The following is a 21,102-nucleotide window of genomic DNA, read 5'->3' on the forward strand; positions in this document are numbered from 1 at the left end:
TGAACGCCCTCCAGACCCTTGAAGTGAACTGGGGACCCCGATCAGACACTATGTCCTCAGGCACACCGGAAGACGTGTGTAAAAGGCCTCTGCAATCTGTAGGGCCGTAGGGAGACTGGGCAGAGGGAGGAGACGGCAGGACTTGGAGAAATGGTCCACAACGACCAGGATCGTGGTGTTACCCTGTGAGGGAGGAAGATCAATAACGAAATACACAACGACAGGTACGACCACGGCCGTTGTGGAACGGGTAAGGAGTGTAGCTTACCTCGGGGCAGGTGCCTAGGACCCTTACACTGGGCGCACACTGAGCAGAAGGAAACATAAACCTTCACGTTCTTAGCCAAAGTGGACCACCAGTACTTCCCTCTCAGACAGCGCACCGTCCGACCGATGCCTGGATGACCAGAGATCAGCCGGTCATGGACAGCAGATGGAACGTACAGACGCCCAGCGGAACACTGGAGGGGAGTGGGCTCTGCGCGTAGCGCCTGCTCAATGTCCGCGTCCAGCACCCACACTACCGGCGCCACCAGGGAGGAGGCCGGGAGTATGGGGCTGGGATCCATGGGCCGCTCCTCTGTGTAATACAGCCGGGACAGTGCGTCTGCCTTAGCATTCTGGGAACCTAGTCTGTAAGAAAGGGTGAAAACAAAACGGGTGAAAAACATGGCCCACCTTCAGTCTCCTCGCCGCCCGGATGTACTCCAGGTTGCGGTGGTCAGTCCAGATGAGAAAAGGGTGTTTAGCCCCCTCAAGCCAATGTCTCCACGCATTCAAAGCCTTGACGACAGCCAACAGCTCCCGGTCCCCCACGTCATAGTTTCGCTCCGCCGGGCTGAGCTTCCTCGAGAAGTAGGCACAGGGGCTCCTATCCCAGCCTCGGATGCGTCCACCTCCACTATGAACGCTAAAGAGGGATCCGGATGGGCCAGCACGAGAGCCGAGGTAAACAGAGCCCTCAGGTGACCAAAAGCCCTGTCCGCCTTAGCCGACCACTGCAAACGTACCGGTCCCCTCTTCAGCAGTGAGGTAATGGGAGCCTGACCAAAACCCCGGATTAACCTCCGGTAGTAATTGGCAAACCCTATCAGAATGTCATCAATATACACCACTACACCCTGCCCATGCAGGTCCCTGAAAATCTCGTCTACAAAAGCTTGGAAGACTGATGGAGCATTCATCAACCCATACTGCATGACGAGGTACTCATAATGCCCTGAGGTAGTACTAAAAGCCGTTTTCCACTCGTCTCCCTCCCGGATACGCACCAGGTTGTAAGCGCTCCGGAGATCTAGTTTGGTAAAGAAGCGCACCCCGTGCATTGACTCAATCACTGTGGCTATGAGAGGTAGTGGGTAACTGTACCTCACAGTGATCTGGTTTAGACCTCGATAGTCAATACACGGGCGCAGACCTCCCTCCTTCTTCTTCACAAAAATGAAACTCGAGGAGGCGGGTGAAGTGGAGGACCGAATGAAACCCTAATTCAGGGATTCCGAGACATGTTTCCATAGCCAGGAAACAGGGGACAGGGGATACACGTGACTCCTGGGAAGTGCGGCATCTACCAGGAGATTTATCGCACAATCCCCCCGTCGATGGGGTGGTAATTGAGTCAAGGCGAGAGCCAAATCGGCATATTCAGGGGGGATGCGCACGGTGGAAACCTGGTCTGGACTTTCCACCGTAGTAGCTCCCCTAAACATCAACCCGAGCACTCTCACGACTACCCCGTGAGAGCCCTCTGTTGCCACGAAACAGTGGGGTCATGACAGGCTAACCAGGGTAGGCCTAGCACCACGGGAAACGCAGGAGAGTCAATAAGAGAGAGACTGATTCTCTCCTTGTGATACCCTGCGTCACCATGCCCAGAGGAGCAGTGACTTCCCTAATCAACCCTGACCCTAATGGTCAACTGTCAAAGGCGTGAACAGGGAAGGGCACAGACACAAGAACAATGGGGTTCCCTAAACTATGGGCGAACGATCTGTATAAAAAATTCCCAGCCGCGCCTGAATCGACAAGCGCCTTATCATGGGAATGCGGGGAAAATTCAGGAAAGGGGAATACAAATACAGGTGTGCAACAGAGGGCTTTGGGTGAGAATGGTGCCGGCTTACCTGGGTGACACCAGAGTGCCCTGCCTGCTGCCTCGATCCCCAGAGGAACCAACCCGGCACAGACCGGCAGTGTGACCTCTGCGGCCACAGATGGTGCACGAGACGGAACCTCCTCCGGTCTCCCTGCGCACAGCACCTCCCAGCTGTGCGCAGGGAGAAGGGCGAGACGAATCCCACTGGGACTGGGTGAAGAGGAGGCGAGTATTGGAGGTCCTGGATGTGCTGGTGGAGGTGCTGGAGGAACTCACTGTCTCTCCCAGTGGTCCATGGTTTGGACGACGCGGTCCATGGCGGCGAGATGGTGGATCATCGCCGCTTGCTCCTGGACGCGCTCCTTGACCCCTATACCAGGGGCATCTGCTCCTGCTGACTCCATATGTTTAGGTGTGGGATTCTCCAGCGTCTCTCAGACTCAACTAGGTAATAGCAGTTTAATTGCAAACCCAACGGCATAAAGAAATAACCAACATGGGTACAAAAACCCGACACGCACCAGTAAACAACAAACAATTCCACACAAAGACATGTACGGAACAGAGGGTTAAATACACAACAATTAATGAGGGAAATGAAAACCAGGTTTGTAGGAAAACAAGACAAAACAAATGGAAAATGAAAAGTGGATCGACGATGGCTAGAAGACCAGTGACGCCGACCGCCGCCCGAACAAGGAGAGGAACCGACTTTGGTGGAAGTCGTGACAACGAGAAAAGTCTTGTTTTGATGAGTGAAGGGTGTTTGCCAACAGCAGGTTCGGCAGCAGATAGAAGGCCGGTGTTGCCAAATGCCTGAGCTGGACAGGAGTAGGAGCCAAAGCGAAGGCTGGTGTGACACTGGCTCTGACCTGTATATGCTTTCATTCTCGTGTTTCTTCTACTTTTATTGTACTTTGTGTGTTTTTTTTTATTAAATGTTTTTATTAAAGCTCTCAAGAAAGATTTCACTGTACTCTTTTACACCTGTTGTATCCTGTGCACGTGGCTAGTAAACTTTGAAACTTGAAATACACATACACACACACACATCCAGCTCTTCTGTACTTTCCCCCAGGCCCAACACTCTCTCCTGGGCTAGATATGTGCACAGGAAGGGAGGGAAGCGAATGTAACTTCAGGTTGTTGTGGACGTGTTTTGTTGGAGGAGTTTTCACTTTTACCTCGGAAGGCAGTTAGTTGCTAATGGTATTGTATGTGTTATTAAAATGGGAAGGGAAGTACACAGTTCTTAAGAGGTGATGTTTTTACTGAGGTTGTTGAATGCGAAAGGTGTAGAAAGATAGTGGAGTCAATAGGGCATGATGGTAGTCTACAGGTAGTACTGCAGTTCAGGGTTCTGTCAACTCTAACTTTATGAATGTTTTACAGTTTGCTTGGTTCCCTGTTGATAAGGAACAAGACCAATTCAACCAGCGTGATTGATAGATGGGTCAATGTTGTTTATTGTCTTGTGAGAAATATTTTAGGGTTTTGTAAAAACAAATTCCACAGTTCACCACAAGTTACATATACACAACAAGAAATAAACAGATTTTACCCCACAGACATACAAAACAATAAACAGACAAACAGCTTTTGTCTCTGAGAAATATGTTTGTCATCCAACTATAAGAATGTTTTGAAGATAAATACGCAACGCAGAGGATGAGAGGACAAGAGTACTAAACTAAATAGAGTACTAATGGTAGGGTTGTACATTTTGGGGAATATTCAGAGGTGGAAAGTTCCCGGGGGAAAATATGGGAATTAACGGACATACAGTATATGCAAATTAATACCATTTAAATGTAGATGTTTTTTGCATTGGATATATTTACCATATGGAGACAGAAACATACATGTTTTACCTTATCATAAGTAGACATAATTGCAAATGAGTAAATCCTTCCAATTAAATTTTTTTAAAACTATTTAGTTACGAATTGAACTTCAATTAAATGAGTTGACTCTTCACATGGGATGATTTCATTGAACAACAAAAGAAAGGGAATATTGACTGATCCATTGCATGTCCCAAAAACATTTTCAACATACGTCTGTAAAATGATAGTATAGAAACTAAAGCTTTGGTTGTCTTGAGGCTTCCATGTCCACCTCTTGAACATCACTGTCACTTTCCAACCTCGTTGAGGATGGCTCGTTGTCAGGCTCAAAAAAACTCAAATTTGTCCGGATGGCCACCAATTTTTAAACCTTTGTATTGGTCAGCCTGTTGCGTGCTTTGGTGTGTGTGTTCCCAAACAAGGACCAGTTGCGCTCTGAGGCGGCTGATGTTGGTGGGATTTGAAGGATGATGGAGGCAACAGGGGAAAGAGCCTCAGATCCATAAAGTCCCTTCCACCAGGTGGCTGATTAGATATGTTGGCACGACTGCCATATTGCATCTCCATCTCAAAGCCCTTGCTGGGAAGTGTACCTCGCCAGACTGCCATGAACCTTGACCTCATCCGGGCCAAGGTGGCAAGACACGGTAGTGATGACACCCTAGGCCTTGTTGATCTCTGCACCAGACAGGATGTTCTTGCCAGCATACTTGGGGTCCAACATGTACTCTGCTGTGTATATGGGCTTCAGGCAGAAGTCTTTGCACTTTTTGAGGTATTTCAGAACTGCAGTTTCCTCTGCTTGGAGCAACATTGAAGTGGGCAGGACAGTACAGATTTCTTCTCTTACATCTGCAAGCAGAGTCTGAAAATCAGACAGGATGGCATTGTCTCCCTCAATCCGTGCAATGGCTGCTGCTATATGTTTCAGGAGTTTCAGGTTGCTTACCACCCTCTCCCAAAATACATCATCCTGGAGGATCCTCTTGATGGGGCTGTCCATATCGGCAGACTGTGGTATGGCCATTTCTTGGAGAGACTCCTTCCCCTCCAGGAGACTGTCTAACATGATGACAACACCACCCCAATGGGTGTTGCTGGGCAGCTTCAATGTGGTGCTCTTATTCTTCTCACTTTGCTTGGTGAGGTAGATTGCTGTTATAACTTGATGACCCTTCACATACCTAACCATTTCCTTGGCTCTCTTGTAGTGTATCCATTGTTTTCAGTGCCATGATGTCCTTGAGGAGCAGAGTCAATCCATGAGCAGCACAGCCAATGGGTGTGTTGTGAGGATAGGACCCCTCCACTTTAGACCAAGCAGCCTTCATGTTTGCAGCATTGTCTGTTACCAGTGCAAATACCTTCTGTGGTCCAAGGTCATTGATGACTGCCTTCAGCTGGTCTGCTATGAAGAGACCAGTGTGTCTGTTGTCCCTTGTGTCTGTGCTCTTGTAGAATACTGGTTGAGGGGTGGAGATGTAGTTAATTATTCCTTTTCCACGAACATTTGACCACCCATCAGAGATGATTGCAATACAGTCTGCTTTCACTATGATTTGCTTGACCTTCACTTGAACTCTGTTGAACTCTGCATCCAGCAAATGAGTAGACAAAGTATGTCTGGTTGGAGGGGTGTATGCTAGGCAAGGAACATTCAGAAATCTCTTCCAATACACGTTTCTTGTGAGCATCAGAGGTGAACCAGTTGAATACACAGTTCAAGCAAGACATTCATCAGCATTTCTCTGACTACATTCCTCCATTGAGTCAAAACAACTTCTGATTCCAGGAGGACCATGAGCTATTGCTATCGATAAGGTGTCTGATTCATCATTTTCCCCTCGAATAGAAGTAGAGGTACTTTTGTCAGAGGTTGCTTGTTGTGAGCGCTGAGGGAACGTTATGGACTTGGCCCGATGATTCTGCATCTTTGTTGCATTCTTCACATATGATTTGGCACAGTATTTGCAAATGTGCACAGCTTTTGCTTCTACATTAGCTGTATTGAAATGTCTCCACACAGATAGTGCCCATGGCATTTTCCTGTAAATTAGTAAACAAATACAATTCCATGTACAGATAAATAGTTAAACAGTTAGATTAAGCAACTCCTTTGTAAGATAAATGTTTTAAAATGAAACATGTATGGAAACAGGTGAATTAACACTCCTCAGTTAGCAGGCTCAAGCAAGCTAAAACCCACATGGTAGCAAAAACTAACTAGCAGAAATTGTTAACAAGTTAGAAATGATTTAAACACTTTGCTGTAGGCTACTATTTACTAGTTAACAAAAAATAATGTATGTCATAAAATATATTCAGCCTGCCCAGTATTGTAATCAAAACTTAGCAGAAAGCATGTACTCCTTGGCTCAGACAGTGTAGTAGTGTATACTCAATAGCATCTCATTAGTGTGCAAGATCTTGAGAATCAGAATCAGCTGTTCATGTGATGGAAGAGTGCACTGCACATGTGATGGAAGAATGCACTTTGCATGCAGAGGGCTGCAAGTCCTTTGAATTGGGAATAGTTTAACCAAAATATGCCACAATACCTAGAATTTCCTTGTGTATCCCACAAAAAAAGGTTCACTGTTATAAGCTAACTTTTTTTTATGAATGTAAGCAAATATTCTTAAAATTCCCAGGCTTAACTTCCCATGGAAAGTTTCTGGGAAAATTACGGAAATTTACCAGAAAGTTTCTGACCCTTTGCAACCCTAACTAATGGTCAATAGGGAATTGTAAATAGGAGTTGGGTTTCAGTTCAACAGCTGTTTAGAATCTATGGAATGTCACTCCTGAACTCAGAGCTACGTGTCCTACGTTCTGTACATTGAGTTGGGAGCAGGATACTTGTTATTTGGCCATTGGCCCAGTTGTACTGCAAGGACTTCTGATTGGTCAACCCCAGGCTATGGTGGGGGATTATAATGGGCAACTTGTTCCTTTGTTTGGTGGAGAAAAGCTGAGGACAGAGAAGACAGAACATCTACCTCCCAGCATAACATGTTACGTACGCCTCTTGGAGGGAACGCAACACCCTGCTACAACTCAACTCCCCGTGGAGTGAAAAAAGGTATTTGATTGTAGGTGCGGGTAAGGATGACAAAGGCAGAGAATATTACCGTTTACAGGGAATTTATTCTTCCTTCACACGGTAAGGTTGGGAAAAGTGGCTGGACGGAACCAAAACAAAGAAAGTTAAAGTTCCCCCTCTCCTACCTTACCTGCCTACTCACTGGTTACCTATTCTTAGCACCACCTGGCGCGCTAACCAAAATACACAGGGTGTTCTGCCCAGGTCTTACCTAGTGTGCATAGACCGAGTAAATACTACAGATATTTTTATGCCTGCAGGCCTCTTGCCTAAACACTCCCAAGGTGCCTTCCCCTTCCCCTCCTGGGAACAAATTAAACAGAATTATTCAAACTTAGGGAACAATTTAAATAAACCAAAAACACTAGGTACTATGGAATACACTTACCTCTTCAGGAGCGGCTACAAAAACACTTTCAACAAATCTCTCCTAACAAAGGAACACTGCCTTTTCAAGCTGCTAAAGGAGTCGGTAATTGCAGATAGCTATATCCACTGACGAGAGGGCAGGGTCAGAGCGCCAACTAGTGATGGGCCGACCAATCAGCTGCTTTGGAATCCAGGAAGCCATCCTGAAATACACACACATACAAACACAATCAAACCCACAACAACACAGAGACTGGGGTATGTAACAATCTATGAATTGTCCTTCTCAAATAAACATATTTTTCTCCCCTTGATTTGCTTTGGAGTTTTTGTTATTGAAGAATAACATCAATTGCTAACACTTGGTTCCGTGACCCGGATGAATTAGTCTGAACAACAAGAACAAGAAAAGCATATTAACTGTGTGTTGATCCAGAGGAAAGAGAGAAGGCTGTGCACAACCCACTTTGGAGAGTCAACTCTTAATTTCCTGATTGATGGCAGAATTGCTGGGTGAGTCTAGCCCAATATAATTTTAAAATAACCAAATCTGGTTAAAATAGTGCATGCAATGAGTGATATGTATCTGTGATGTATAAGTGTTCAAGTCCTTTTATTACAGAGTTTAGTCCTTTGCTACTCTATTAAAAGGTCAGAGTCCTTACTCTATTTAAAGGTTGGTGCCTTTAAACAGCTTGGAAAATTCCAGAAAATTATGTCATGGCTTTAGAAGCTTCTGGTAGGCTAATTGATATAATTTGAGTCAATTGGAGGTGTACCTGTGGATTTATTTCAAGGCCTACCTTCAAGCTCAGTGCCTTTTTGCTTGACATCATGGGAAAATCAAAAGAAATCAGCCAAAACCTCAGAAACAAAATTGTAGACCTCTACAAGTCTGTTTCATCCTTGGGAACAATTTCTAAATGCCTGAAGGTACCACGTTCATCTGTACAAACAAAAGTACGCAAGTATAAACACCATGGGACCACGCAGCCGTCATACCGCTCAGGAAGGAGACGTGTTCTGTCTCCTAGACATTAGCGTACTTTGGTGCGAAAAGTGCAAATCAATCCTGGAAATCAGCAAAGGACCTTGTGAAGATGCTGGAGGAAACAGGTGCAAAATTATCTATATCCACAGTAAAACGAGTCCTATCGACATAGCCCGAAAGGCCGCTCAGCAAGGAAGAAGCCACTGCTCCAAAACTGCCATAAAAATGCCAGACTACGGTTTGCACTTGCACACGGAGACAAAGATCATACTTTTTGGAGAAATGTCCTCTGGTCTGATGAAACAAATATAGAACTGTTTGGCCATAATGACCATCGATATGTTTGGAGGAAAAAGGGGGAGGTTTGCAAGTCGAATAACACCATCCCAACCTTGAAGCACGGTGGTGGCAGCGTCACGTTGTGGGGGTGCTTTGCTGCAGGAGGGACTGGTGCACTTCACAAAATAGATAGCATCATGAGGAATGAAAATGATGTGGATATATTGAAGCAACATCTCAAGACATCAGTTAAAGCTTGGTCACAAATGGGTCTTCCAAATGTACAATGGCCCCAAGCATACTTCTGATGTTGTTGCAAAATGGCTTAAGGACAACAAAGTCAAGGTATTGGAGTGGCCATCACAAAGCCCTGACCTCAATGTTATAGAACATTTGTGGGCAGAACTGAAAAGGCGTGTGCGAGCAAGGAGGCCTAGAAACCTGACTCCGTTACAATAGCTCTGTCAGGAGGAGTGTGCCAAAATTCACCCAACTTATTGTGGGCAGCTTGTGGAAGGCTAACTGAAACGTTTGACCGAAGTTAAACAATTTACAGGCAATGCTACCAAATACAAATTGACTGTATGTAAACTTCTGAGCCACTGGGAATTTGATGAAAGAAATTAAAGCTGAAGAGAATAATTCTAGACTATTATTCTGACATTTCACATTCTTAATATAAAGTGGTGATCCTACCTGACCTAAGACAGGGAATTTTTACTCGGATTAAATGTCAGGAACTGTGGAAAAACGGAGTTTAAATGTATTTGGCTAAGGTGTATGTACACTTCCGAACTTCAACTGTATATATTGGGGATAAATTAATATATAAACATAGAGATATATATTATACAACCTTTGAAGTTAATATAATGACATTGCAGAGAGATAAAGATAGTTTGAAAGCCTTAAAAGGAGAAATTCTGTTCTCCAGTCCATCTATTCTCACACTGAGTTGTGCAAGGCAGATCACCTTTCAACCATCTGGTCAGCACTGCCTGGCTTTGAGTCAACAGATTCTGACAGCAGTGACGAACGATGTCTTAGGCCAACCAGAACACAGGCTGTAAAAGGAAGTAAAGATAAACTTCTAGAGACCGTAATCACACATAAATCAACATCTGGATGAATGGTCAAAAACTTTTAAGCATCCACGAGACGTGAGTATCAGAGTTGTGCAGGTTCCAAGTGAAACCAACAACATTATTCGTTCAGTAAAAAAGAAACCTGGTGTATGTCATTGTTGCGGAATTTCTGGTCACTGGCAACGAGAATGCCGGAAAAGAAAATGTGCTTTTATGAGAAGTGGCCAGGAGAAGAAGGGTCTGTCTAAGGGAAAATGGAATCAAGACAACAGCCCCAACGACACAATGCTTGGGCAGAAATCAAAAAGCTCTCTCCGACTCGGCAGCAGAGTTTGCTGGATGCTGTGGAGGTAAACTAACAGACTCCCTCTTACGTGCCATCTCAGCTGGTGTACATATGAAATCGGATGGAATATATGTGAACATTATGGTTAACAATTTTGCAGTAATGCCTCCCGGGTGGAGCAGTGGTCTAAGGCACTCTATTGCATAGGGCGGTGCACAATTGGCCAAGCGTCGTCCGGGTTAGGGAGGGTTTGGCCGGCAGGGATATCCTTGTCTCATCGCACACTGGCGACTCCTGTGGCGGGCCAATTTCCTCTGACACATTGGTGCGGCTGGCTTCCGGGTTGGATGTGCATTGTGTCAAGAAGCAGTGCGGCTTGGTTGGGTTGTGTTTCGGAGGATGCATGGCTCTCAACCTTCGCCTTTCCAGAGTCCGTATGGGAGTTGCAGCTATGAGACAAGACTGTAACTACTACCAATTGGATACCACGAAATTGGGGAGAAAAAAGGGCAATTTTTTTTTTATTTTGCAGTAGATTTGTTTTTTACTAGATACGGGTGCTGAAGTATTTCACATATCTTATGCAAAACATATATGTCCTCAGTACACAAGCAAGAAGATAAGAGCAACAGGAGTGGGGGGGAGACGAAGACAGATATGAAACATACCAAACTATTATTAATTTATATTGGTCCAATGAAGATTGATGCTGGAATCTACAGTTCAGAACCATGCTATTTGGACTACGAAGAAAAATGAGTGTGGAACTTTCTATATAGAACCAGTGTGCTTGCCAGGTGTAGCCCCAGCTTGCACAAAACAACATCCCATTAGCAAGGAAGCTATGGACGCTACTTAAGTAGTGGATAAAGATCTATGGGACATGGGTATAGTTGAAAATAAACCATGTAATCCAGCTATTCTGATGTATCCTCCAGATACCACATTACTTGAACACGACTGTTGTGAGTTGTTTTTGATCAGCTCTCTGATGAGTTCATAGAGTCATTCGTTGGAAATCCTTGAGTTTATCTTATGAACAGACGGTTCAAGCATTATTGAGCAGAGTGTGAGGAAGGTAGGCTGGTCAATTCCTACAATGGATCCATGTCACTACCAGGCACGTTAGATTTGAGAAAAGCAGATGTTCACTTTATGAGTGACACAATACTTAACTATTGCATACAACTCTCTAATGGGGAATATGACGTAGAGCCAGGACGATGGGTGATGGTGGTAAAAAATATATGTGACCGACACAGTAGGGCCAAACTGGGAAGGTCCTTATCATGTTTTGCTCATAACGAGGTCATCAGTGAAAGTCCAGGGAAAATCACGATGGATACGTCACTCATTGCAAGGTTGTCCATGTTGATGACAAAGCGTAGCCTGGAGAATAAAGAACTGATTGATTAGCAATCGGGGGCCAATCTCGGGTGAAGAAGCATAGTAAGATGATCAGAACCTGATAAGCTTCTATGTTGTACACCGCAGTCGTCATATTAGGGATATCTAGGTGAAATGTCCAACTTTTTCCTGAGAATCAGGACATGCTTACTTAGGGAAATCTACAATTTCTCTTGAAACCAGGATGTCACTTTCACTTTTTTGTTTCCTTCATTACAGATTATGAGAATTTACAGTCTGAAGCTGAAGCAATATCCTTCGATTCAAGGACTGTACATGAAACAATACAAAATCACGGGTGAAGTGCAACCAGTGGAACAGAAGAAGAATTCCTCATTACCGGCAGACTGTCAAAACATAATTTCTAATAGTTATCTAAGTGGGACTGATACCAGTGTGGAAGAGCTGGTCACTTTTAAAGGACTTGGTGAATGATTACCTTGATAAAAGGATGATTGAATATTATTGTCTTGCAGACAAGTGAAAGATGTTTGAAAGTATTTTCCTTGCGAGTTTCCTCCTAATACAGGATGTGGGTGGTATTTCCAATTCTAACACAGAGATGCTTTAGCAGGATGAGGGACACTCGGGTTTCTAGCTCTCTACACGATGCCACAGTAGTCGATCAAAGAAGTTGTTGAGTTTGTACGTGTGCACCATTCACATCGTGGGCAGTTATTCCATTAAGGGATATTCCTTTTAACCAGAGTGAAATGTTGTGTATATGGAGAGATGTTAATTGGTATTATTGGGGGTTTTGGTACTAATTGGGGTGAGAATGTTGAGTATCAACATGCGAGAGTACCTAGTTCTGCAGTACCTTCCTTCATTTGAGATTACCAATGACACTAATCATCAACCACCTTACCTAGTTATTACACATGCCCCTGTTGGGTAGTTATGTTTTAGTAGGTCACTCTCTCTGAATTTGTCTCAACTGCACCAGGACGCGTTTGTCAAAGTAGGACAGAGTAAGTGTGATCAGACAACAGACCTACCTGCCTGTGACAGTACTAAGGTTGCGGAATGTCTAATGTCTGTTGAATTGACTCTCAGTAACGGCATTATGACTGTTTTTTATGCCATCATCAATAATGGTATGATAGCTCCTAATGGGACTTACTTCATCTGTGGATCCTATGCCTATTCCTGTTTACCAAAGTTGTGGCAAGGGATTGTGTTATTTGGGATATGTAGTACCTCATGTAAGACGTTCTGTGAATTCCCATTTTTCACACCGTCATAAACGTGTGAATACAGAAACAGGGAGATTCTTTGCGATTGCCTTTCCCTCATGTGCTATTTTCAAAATAGCACGGGAAGTTATTAATATGGCTAACTTTTTGTGAAATCTTTGCTAATAGAACAGTTGAGAGTCTTGAGTTAATTACTGACTGTCATTCGGACTGTGGCGATGCAAAATCGTTTGGCCCTTGATTATCTTCTGTCCGCACAAGGGGGTACATGTGCTGTTATTGGTGCCTAATGCTGTACTTACATCCCTGATCATTCTTGGGGAAATAACTAACCTAATCCAAAAGATCAGGACTGAGGGCGCTAAATATCAGGATTTACAATCCAGATGATTTAGGCTTAGTCATGTGGTTGTCTTCCACATTCGGTACATGGGGAAGGTTTTTGGTGAGCATGATACTTCCAATAGTGGGAGATGTGGTTATTTCTCTCATCCTCATCCAGGTTATCAAGTGTGATATTGCCCGATGTTTGTCTGCTTAAATCCGACAGTTACGTGATAGGGGATATCGTAAGATTCATCAACCTTGTCTTTTTGGAGATGGGTGTCAGTGGTGTTCACCATAATGTGGTGGGGATCATAAGGGTCTTCATCATCACACCAAGCCTCATGATTGTGGTCAATATGCCCGTGGTAACTGTCCTCTGTGCTGTAACGAACCATGCTCTCTCAGATGTGGTATCACACCTGTTAATACCTCTTTTCTATAACTTTGTGTGAAATATATTTCTTATTGCAACAGCAAGTAAAATATGCCCTTTGTGTTTTATAGAAATGCAAGGTGTTTAACGTAAGTTATTTTATGCTTACTGCTAATGTTTTTAATTCGGTCTATTTTCTCATGTTTTCTATTGTTTTCTAAAAAGACATTTGAACTATATTTATTTTTTAGGGTGGGTATAAGAATATTTTGAAGAAATTTACACAACGCAGAGGATGAGAGGACGAGAGTACTAAACTAAATATAGTACTAATGGTCAATAGGGAATTGTCAATGTAAATAGGAGTTGGGTTTCAGTTCAACAGCTGTTTAGAATCTGTGGAATGTCAGTCCTGAACTCAGAGTTACATGTGCTATGTTTTGTACATTGAGTCGGGAGCAGGATACTTGTTATTTGGCCATTGGCCCAGTTGTACTGCAAGAACTTCTGATTGGTCAACCCCAGGCTATGGTGGGGGGTAATAAATGGCATCCTGTTCCTTGTGGAGAAAAGCTGAGGACAGGGGAGACTGAACATCTACCTCCCAGCATAACATCTATGATTTGTCCTTCTCAAATAAACCTATTTTTCTCCCCCTGATTTGCTTTGGAGTTTGTGTTATTGAAGAATAACATCATTTGCTAACAACCTACAAGCATAGATTGACCAGGTGAATCCAGGTGAAAGCCATGAGCCCTTATTGATGTAACTTGTTAAATCCACTCCAATCAGTGTAGATGAAGGGGAGGAGACAGGTAAAAAATATATATTTTTAAGCATTGAGACAATTGAGGCATGGATTGTGTATGTGTCTCATTCAGACAAAAAATACCAAATATTTAAGCGCATTTGAACGGGGTATGGTAGTAGGTGCCAGTTGCACCGGTTTGAGTATGTCAAGATCTGCAATGCTGGTGGGCTTTTCACAGTCAACAGTTTCCCATGTGTATCAAGAATGGTCCACCAGCCAAAGGACACCAAGGGCAAAATGGGGTCCAAAAGGGGGGAAAAAGTGGGTGCAACTCAATATTACGAAGGTCTACCTACTGTTTTGTACTCTCAGTGTATATTCCTATTCAGCACCACAATACATAAATTGTGTTTGTGTTGTGTCTCCATAGGATGTGTTTGGGCAAACTGGGAGTCAGCGTGGGGACGGGACATGGGGTCCCCACCAGAAAGGTATGGTGGGACGAGGAGACGTCTTTGTGGTGGACGAAGACACAGACCTGGCTGATCCAAATCTCCACGGGGGACACCTTAATCCTCAGTGGAAACCCAGCAGGCAGGGCCCTAAGGACAGCCATGAGGGCAAGCATGAGCCCTCCTCCAAACTCCTGGACGAGAACATCACCACGGACAAGAAGTCGGCAGACTCTGGAGGGAAGGGCATTGGCCTGTTTCCCGGGAAACCCTCGGATGACATCATTATTGATTTGGATCCTGTGTCTTCCTCGAAGAAGCCTTCCATTGTTAAGACTCCAATAAAGACCCCCCTGGACCCGGAGCACCCAGACTTTAACCTGTTGAGGCAGGAGGTGGAGGGGCCCCAGACCACCTCACGGACCGCCCTCGCCCCCACCTCAGTGCCCCCTGCCACCCCAATAGAAGCTGTCACTGTGGAGAGGAGACCCACCACACACATCCCCACCCAACCTGACCCAAAACCTGACTGTGCTATCACTGTGGAAGGAGGACCAGAGCGCTCAGGCACTGTGACCATCGTATCCAGAGAAGGGGACCTGGTTCTGGGCTCTGATGGCCAGATGTATAGGGTCCAGAGAGGGCCCCCAGGCAGAATGGGGCCCCCAGGAAAGGAGGTAAGTGATATTTTTCATATTCCTCTCTTCACATTAGCAACTCCACAGCTCCAAATTGGCACCAAGTGTCAATGCCTTAATTACCGCATTAGTCACAGCAATCACATCAACAAGCCTCTTTAATTGGTGGAGGGGGCATGAAGCTCTGCTATCCGGCCCAATCAGAGGTTTGCCTGGTTTACAATGCCAGACCGACCGGACCACTTAGATCCTTCAGAACCAGACCCAGATGGAGCAACATCTGGCCCCGTCTGGCTTGGTCCTGGAGCTTCAGCCTGGCTATCTGTCTGTTATAAAGGCCTGGGATCACTCGACACCATTACTGTGATTAATCCCGGCTGTAGAGAACATGAATGAAGAGTAAAAGGCTCTGCAGTCGGGAAGACTGCAGTAATGAAGCACCTTCTTCATTTCTTCACTTTGAGACGCTCAAAACAATCATGGTGAAACATGGTACAAGTGTCATCTATAATAGCACAGACATACAGTACCAGTCAAAAGTTTGAAGTTTGACACGTACTCATTCCGGGGTTTTTCTTTATTTGTACTATTTTCTAAGCTATGAAATAACACATATGGAATCGTGTAGAAACCAAAAAAGTGTTCAACAAATCAAAAAATGTTTTATATTTGAGATTTTTTCAAAGTAGCCACCCTTTGCCTTGTTGACAGCATTGCCCACTCTGCCTTGATGACAGCTAAAATATCATTAGATTTTTTTTTTTTTTAAATGGTTCCTACATGGTTCCATGTGTGTTATTTCATAGTTTTGATGTCTTCACTATTATTCTACAATGTAGAAAATAGTACAAATTAAGAAAAACCCTTGAATGAGTAGATGTGTCCAAACTTTTGACTGGTACTGTACTCTATATACATGTATGCACAACCCCCCCCCAAAAAAAAAATACAATGAATTAAAGGACAATAGCACTAATAATAAGGCACTAAAAATGTCTCCGTTGGAGGATAAGATGGCAGGCTTTGGCACAGGCATTGACATTATAGTTACCTGATAACATTTCACCTAGTTTATTATTTTCATCAAGACCGTTAAAATGCTCATTTTGGCTGGACAGCTGACAAAAAAAGATCCCTAATGTCATTGTATAACCCACAGTATGATCTTACGTATCAATGGAACCAGAGTTACAAAAAGTACATACACAATTATCTATGAGAGTGTTTGTGTATCGCCCAGTCTCGATAGCGAGAGAGGCCATTTGACATTTCAATTTAGAAAACGCGCTTCTATATTGCTTGGATTTAACAGTACATACATAAGATTATATCCCAAAGGTGCATTTGAAAAGGCAGTAGTTGCACAGTTTTACTTCCAGGTTTGTTCATCTGCTAGTAGCATTTTAGTTCATTGCTCTCTAAAAGTGCTGATTCAAAAGTACTGCGTTCATTTCTAGAGGACACTTTGCCTGTATCGGTGTCGAGTCATATGGATGAAGTAGTAAAAGACTGTAACATGGTATATGAACAAAAAATATTTGCAGTAGCAGCATCACAAGCCGTAAAAAAAATACACTTTTACATCGATGTTCTAATGACTTTCATCTGCCAATATAAATATATATATATATAGCGACTGGTGATGCCATATAGTTTCCCCTGGAATAGCAGCATTTGTCATGTATTTACCTACATCAAGATCAAATCTGCAGGCATGGTTAAAAACAGCGTTAAAACAAGTCTAATAGTGCTGCAGCACAAGTAATAATAGGGAGCACCAATGAATGAAACAGTTTAATGAAACATTTAAATGGTAGGCCACCCATGGCTTTAGACTTTGCAATGATGGGGCCACGGGCTCGATTCATATGGTTAGCTATTTACTTAACAGACACATTGTAATAAAACAAATATTAATAATCAACCCCAGATACTTGTACTCACTGACAACATGCTGTGTGTGTGTGTGTGTGTGTGTGTGTGTGTGTGTGTGTGTGTGTGTGTGTGTGTGTGCTTGCATGTGACAATGATAGGTGAAGCTGGTCTGGCTTTAGCCCCTGACGTTGTTGCATGTAAATCTTCTGTAAATCTTCTGTGTTATCTAAGCTTTACGGACTCATGCTGACATGATGTGACCTACAGTGCCTTCGGAAAGTATTCAGACCCCTTGACTTTTCCACATTTTGTTAGGTTACAGCCTTATTCAAAAATGAATTACATTTTAAAAATGTTCTCATCAATCTAAGCACAATACACCATAATGACGAAGCTAAAACAGGTTTTTAGAAAGTTTAGCTAATTTATATAAAAAAATATATATATTTCATAATTACATAATTATTCAGACCCTTTACTCAGTACTTTGTTGAAGCACCTTTGGCAGCAATTACAGTCTTGAGTCTTCTTAGGTATGACACTACCAGCTTAGCACACCTGTATTTTCAGTCGGAGGTCCTGAGCGCTCTGGAGCAGGTTTTCATCAGGGATCTCTCTGTACTTTGCGCCGTTCATCTTTCCCTCGATCCTGACTAGTCTCCCAGTCCCTGCCACTGAAAAACACCCCCACAGCAGGATGCTGCCACCACCATGCTTCACCATAGGGATGGTGCCAGGTTTCCTCCAGACGTGACGTTTGGCATTCAGGCCAAAGAGTTCAATCTTGGTTTCATCAGACCAGAGAATCTTGTTTTTCATGGTCTAACAGTCTTTAGGTGCCTTTTGGAAAAAGCAATGCGTGTTGTCATGTGCCTTTTACTGAGGAGTGGCTTCCGTCTGGCCACTCTACCATAAAGGCCTGATTGGTGGAGTGCTGCAGAGATGGGTGTCCTTCTGGAAGGTTCTCCCATCTCCACAGAGGAACTCTAGAGCTCTGTCAGAGTGACCATCGGGTTCTTGGTCACCTCCTCCGATTGCTCAGTTTGGCCGGGCGACCAGCTCTAGGGAGAGTCTTGGTGGTTCCAAACTTCTTCCATTTAAGAATGATGGAGCCCACTGTGTTCTTGATGCCACTGTGTTCTTGGGGACCTTCAATGCTGCAGAAATGTTTTGTACCCTTCCCCAGATCTGTGCCTCAACACAATCCTGTCTCGGGGTCTCTACGGACAATTCCTTCAACCTCATGGCTTGGTTTTTGCTCTGACAGGCACTGTCAACTGTGGGACCTATATAGACAGGTATGTGCCTTTCCAAATCATGTCCAATCAATTGAATTTACCAAACATCTCGGAAAAAAAACTTTTTTCACTTTGCCATTATGCTGTATTGTGTGTAGATTGCTGAGGATTTTTTATTTATTTAATCCCTTTTAGAAGAAAATGTGTAAAAAGTCAAGGGGTCTGAATACTTTCCGAAGGCACTGCATATGAAAGCTGACTAAAAAGACCTCTCTCTTTTGTGTTGAATGTACTGGACCATATTCCTTGTGGTTGATTGGTGATGGTTGATGTTGCTGGATTGTTATTTCTCCCCACTAAGAGGAAGCCATTTTGTTGGTTGCGGTGGTCTGCTTTGCAGCTTCCACAGTTTCCACAGGGCAGCTGGGCCACTGTTAAATGCATGGCCATATTGCTGTGCTCTTTAGGCTTCTGAAAGCTTGTCTTTTTAGCTGGCTTAATGGATATCTAAACTGTGGGCAGGAAGACCTCTAAAAGGTACTGACTTTTGGCTTTCATAGGAGGCGGGCTGCAGTGGAAACCCTGGTAAAGGGAAGGCTTACTGGGATCCGCTGCTCTCCTCTGACTGGCAGCCTGTCTCAGTCTGTTAATAGTGGTAGCATTTGAGGATCAATGTGTTGTTTGTTGTTGTGCTTGAGCTTACTAGGGCATCGGTTACATCACATTTGATTGTATGATACAGGAACTATATGAGAAGTTGAGAGGGCTGTCCCTCTGCACCCCACTGCATCCCTGAATTAACTTGAATGAATGTCTCACATGTCCTGTGATCTCTCTCTCTCTCTCTCTCTCTCTCTCTCTCTCTCTCTCTCTCTCTCTCTCTCTCTCTCTCTTGTTGTTTACGTTCTCCAGGGTTTTGCTGGCTTGCGTGGGTTCAAAGGTGACAAGGTAAGAGGAGTTGACGTTTTGGAATGGCTTGAGGTGATTTTAATCGATGACATGATGGCCTATGATTATATGCTGGGTTAGTCTGCTTGACCTACTCACATTTCAATGCACCTTTACTTTGTCCTACAAAATTATGGATTTGCAATCGGATCAGAGCGTGAGCAGATTTATTTTTGTTACGGCTGAAGTACAGATAATAATGAATGTGTTTACAGTTGTAAACCCCTAGCCTCTGCTGCCTCTCTTTGACTCCAAGTCCTCCTGTACATTTGTTTCCTCTCACAGCCCAATAGGACTGACTGTATCATTTCAGTTTATTCTAGGTGTAGATATTGTAACTAATACCTATTATATTTCTTACAGGGCCAGCTGGGGTCTGAGGGGCGTGCAGGGCGACAGGGGGATCCAGGCCCCCCTGGCCCACCTGGCCTGCCCTCTTTCTACCTGTGGAAGAGCACTGTTGAGGAGTGGGCTACTTTTCAGGTGAGTTGACGACCCTCATTTCACCCCGAATCCTACCCCAACGTCACCCTATCTCGCTTACCTGAAGCTGAACCTCACTCCAAACCCAACTGAAATCTGTTACACCTCAACTCCACCCCTAAATCCCAACCCCCAGCTGTAACACAACCTCTCCCCAACTCCCACCTTAGCTGTACCCCAACTCCAAGGGGACATACAGTCTAATGCTATAAACCTATAGACTGCCTGTGTAGGGTTGCAAAATACGGGTAACTTTCCCTAAATTCCCAGTTATTTCTGGAAACTGTTTTTGATTTCTGGAAATCCTGGGAATTTGGGGAACGTTGCCTGAATTTTGCAACCCTATTTTTACCCAGAGGTTTTCCCAGATTAGCTGTACAGTCTTTGACCCCACACTGTTGGTGCGTGTGAGCCCGTGCTCCAGCCATCCCTCATCAGTTTGATCTTCCTGCCTGCTCTGAGTCTGAACACAGCTGCAGGCTGTGTAATACGGCGTGATGAAAAACTACATGGACATTATTGAATAAAGATGCGGTGTAAGAATAAAGTAGTGATGGGCGATTTGTTACACTGGGCTTTGAACTGATACTGTGCTGCAGTATCTATTGAGTGAGGATGAATATGTTTTATTTTAGCACCAGTGCTTTGTTCTGAGAGGATATGGCACTGAATAAAAGAAGGAAAAACCAAGAAATTTGACATTTGGGATTGAGGCGTAGAGCTGGATCTACAGTTCACAACCAATGTCGTGAAAGCATCTGAAAACATTGGCACTTTAATTTATGAGTGAAATGTCCCTTTAAGATGGCAATGATATGAATGATGGAACATAGGCATTAATTTAAAAAAATTGTTATGTAAATCCATATACATTAACTTATTTTATTTTTAAAAAACGAATTCTGATTTGTGAAACTTGAAATAATCTGCCATGTCTCCATGTTTCTTCCAGCAAACTTCTTTCTACCAGTTGCTCAGCGCTGGCTGGCCTGTAAGTAATGGACATCGCTCCCATGACTGGGACTAGACTGGCTGGGAATGCATCCCAAATGGCCCCCTATTCCCTATATAGTGCATTACTTTCGACCAGAGCCATATGGGTCCTGGCAAAAAATACTGCACTATAACAGGAATAGGGTGCCATTTGGAACACAATTAGGGTCTTATAGAGTATACGGGTCATAGAATACAGCAGGGTGCGTTATGGTTCTTCCTGACACTGTTCTGTTCTCTGTTTGCTTGCAGAGGGAGCAGGGACCCCCAGGACCAGCTGGGGAGATGGGGAAGCCAGGGCCACAGGTGAGACCCTTTCCCTGCATATTTGGTCCTACATTAGGTGTGGTGAAGAGTCTCATCATC

General features: G+C 44.0%; 1 protein-coding gene across 1 annotated transcript in view; it reads left to right on the top strand.

Annotated features, from left to right (window-relative positions):
- Positions 1 to 21,102, top strand: part of LOC139388149 (uncharacterized) — a 31,707-nt gene that overhangs the window by 10,347 nt on the left and 258 nt on the right. The window contains exons 2-7 of the mRNA XM_071134726.1: positions 14,540 to 15,103; positions 15,156 to 15,238; positions 19,225 to 19,260; positions 19,624 to 19,743; positions 20,696 to 20,734; positions 20,989 to 21,042. Coding sequence (XP_070990827.1) covers positions 14,603 to 15,103; positions 15,156 to 15,238; positions 19,225 to 19,260; positions 19,624 to 19,743; positions 20,696 to 20,734; positions 20,989 to 21,042 — 833 coding nt within the window. The 5' untranslated portion in view covers positions 14,540 to 14,602. The remainder of the gene's footprint in view (positions 1 to 14,539; positions 15,104 to 15,155; positions 15,239 to 19,224; positions 19,261 to 19,623; positions 19,744 to 20,695; positions 20,735 to 20,988; positions 21,043 to 21,102) is intronic.

Source organism: Oncorhynchus clarkii, chromosome 29 (genome assembly GCF_045791955.1).
Source record: "Oncorhynchus clarkii lewisi isolate Uvic-CL-2024 chromosome 29, UVic_Ocla_1.0, whole genome shotgun sequence".
In the NCBI taxonomy this organism is placed as follows: domain Eukaryota; kingdom Metazoa; phylum Chordata; class Actinopteri; order Salmoniformes; family Salmonidae; genus Oncorhynchus; species Oncorhynchus clarkii.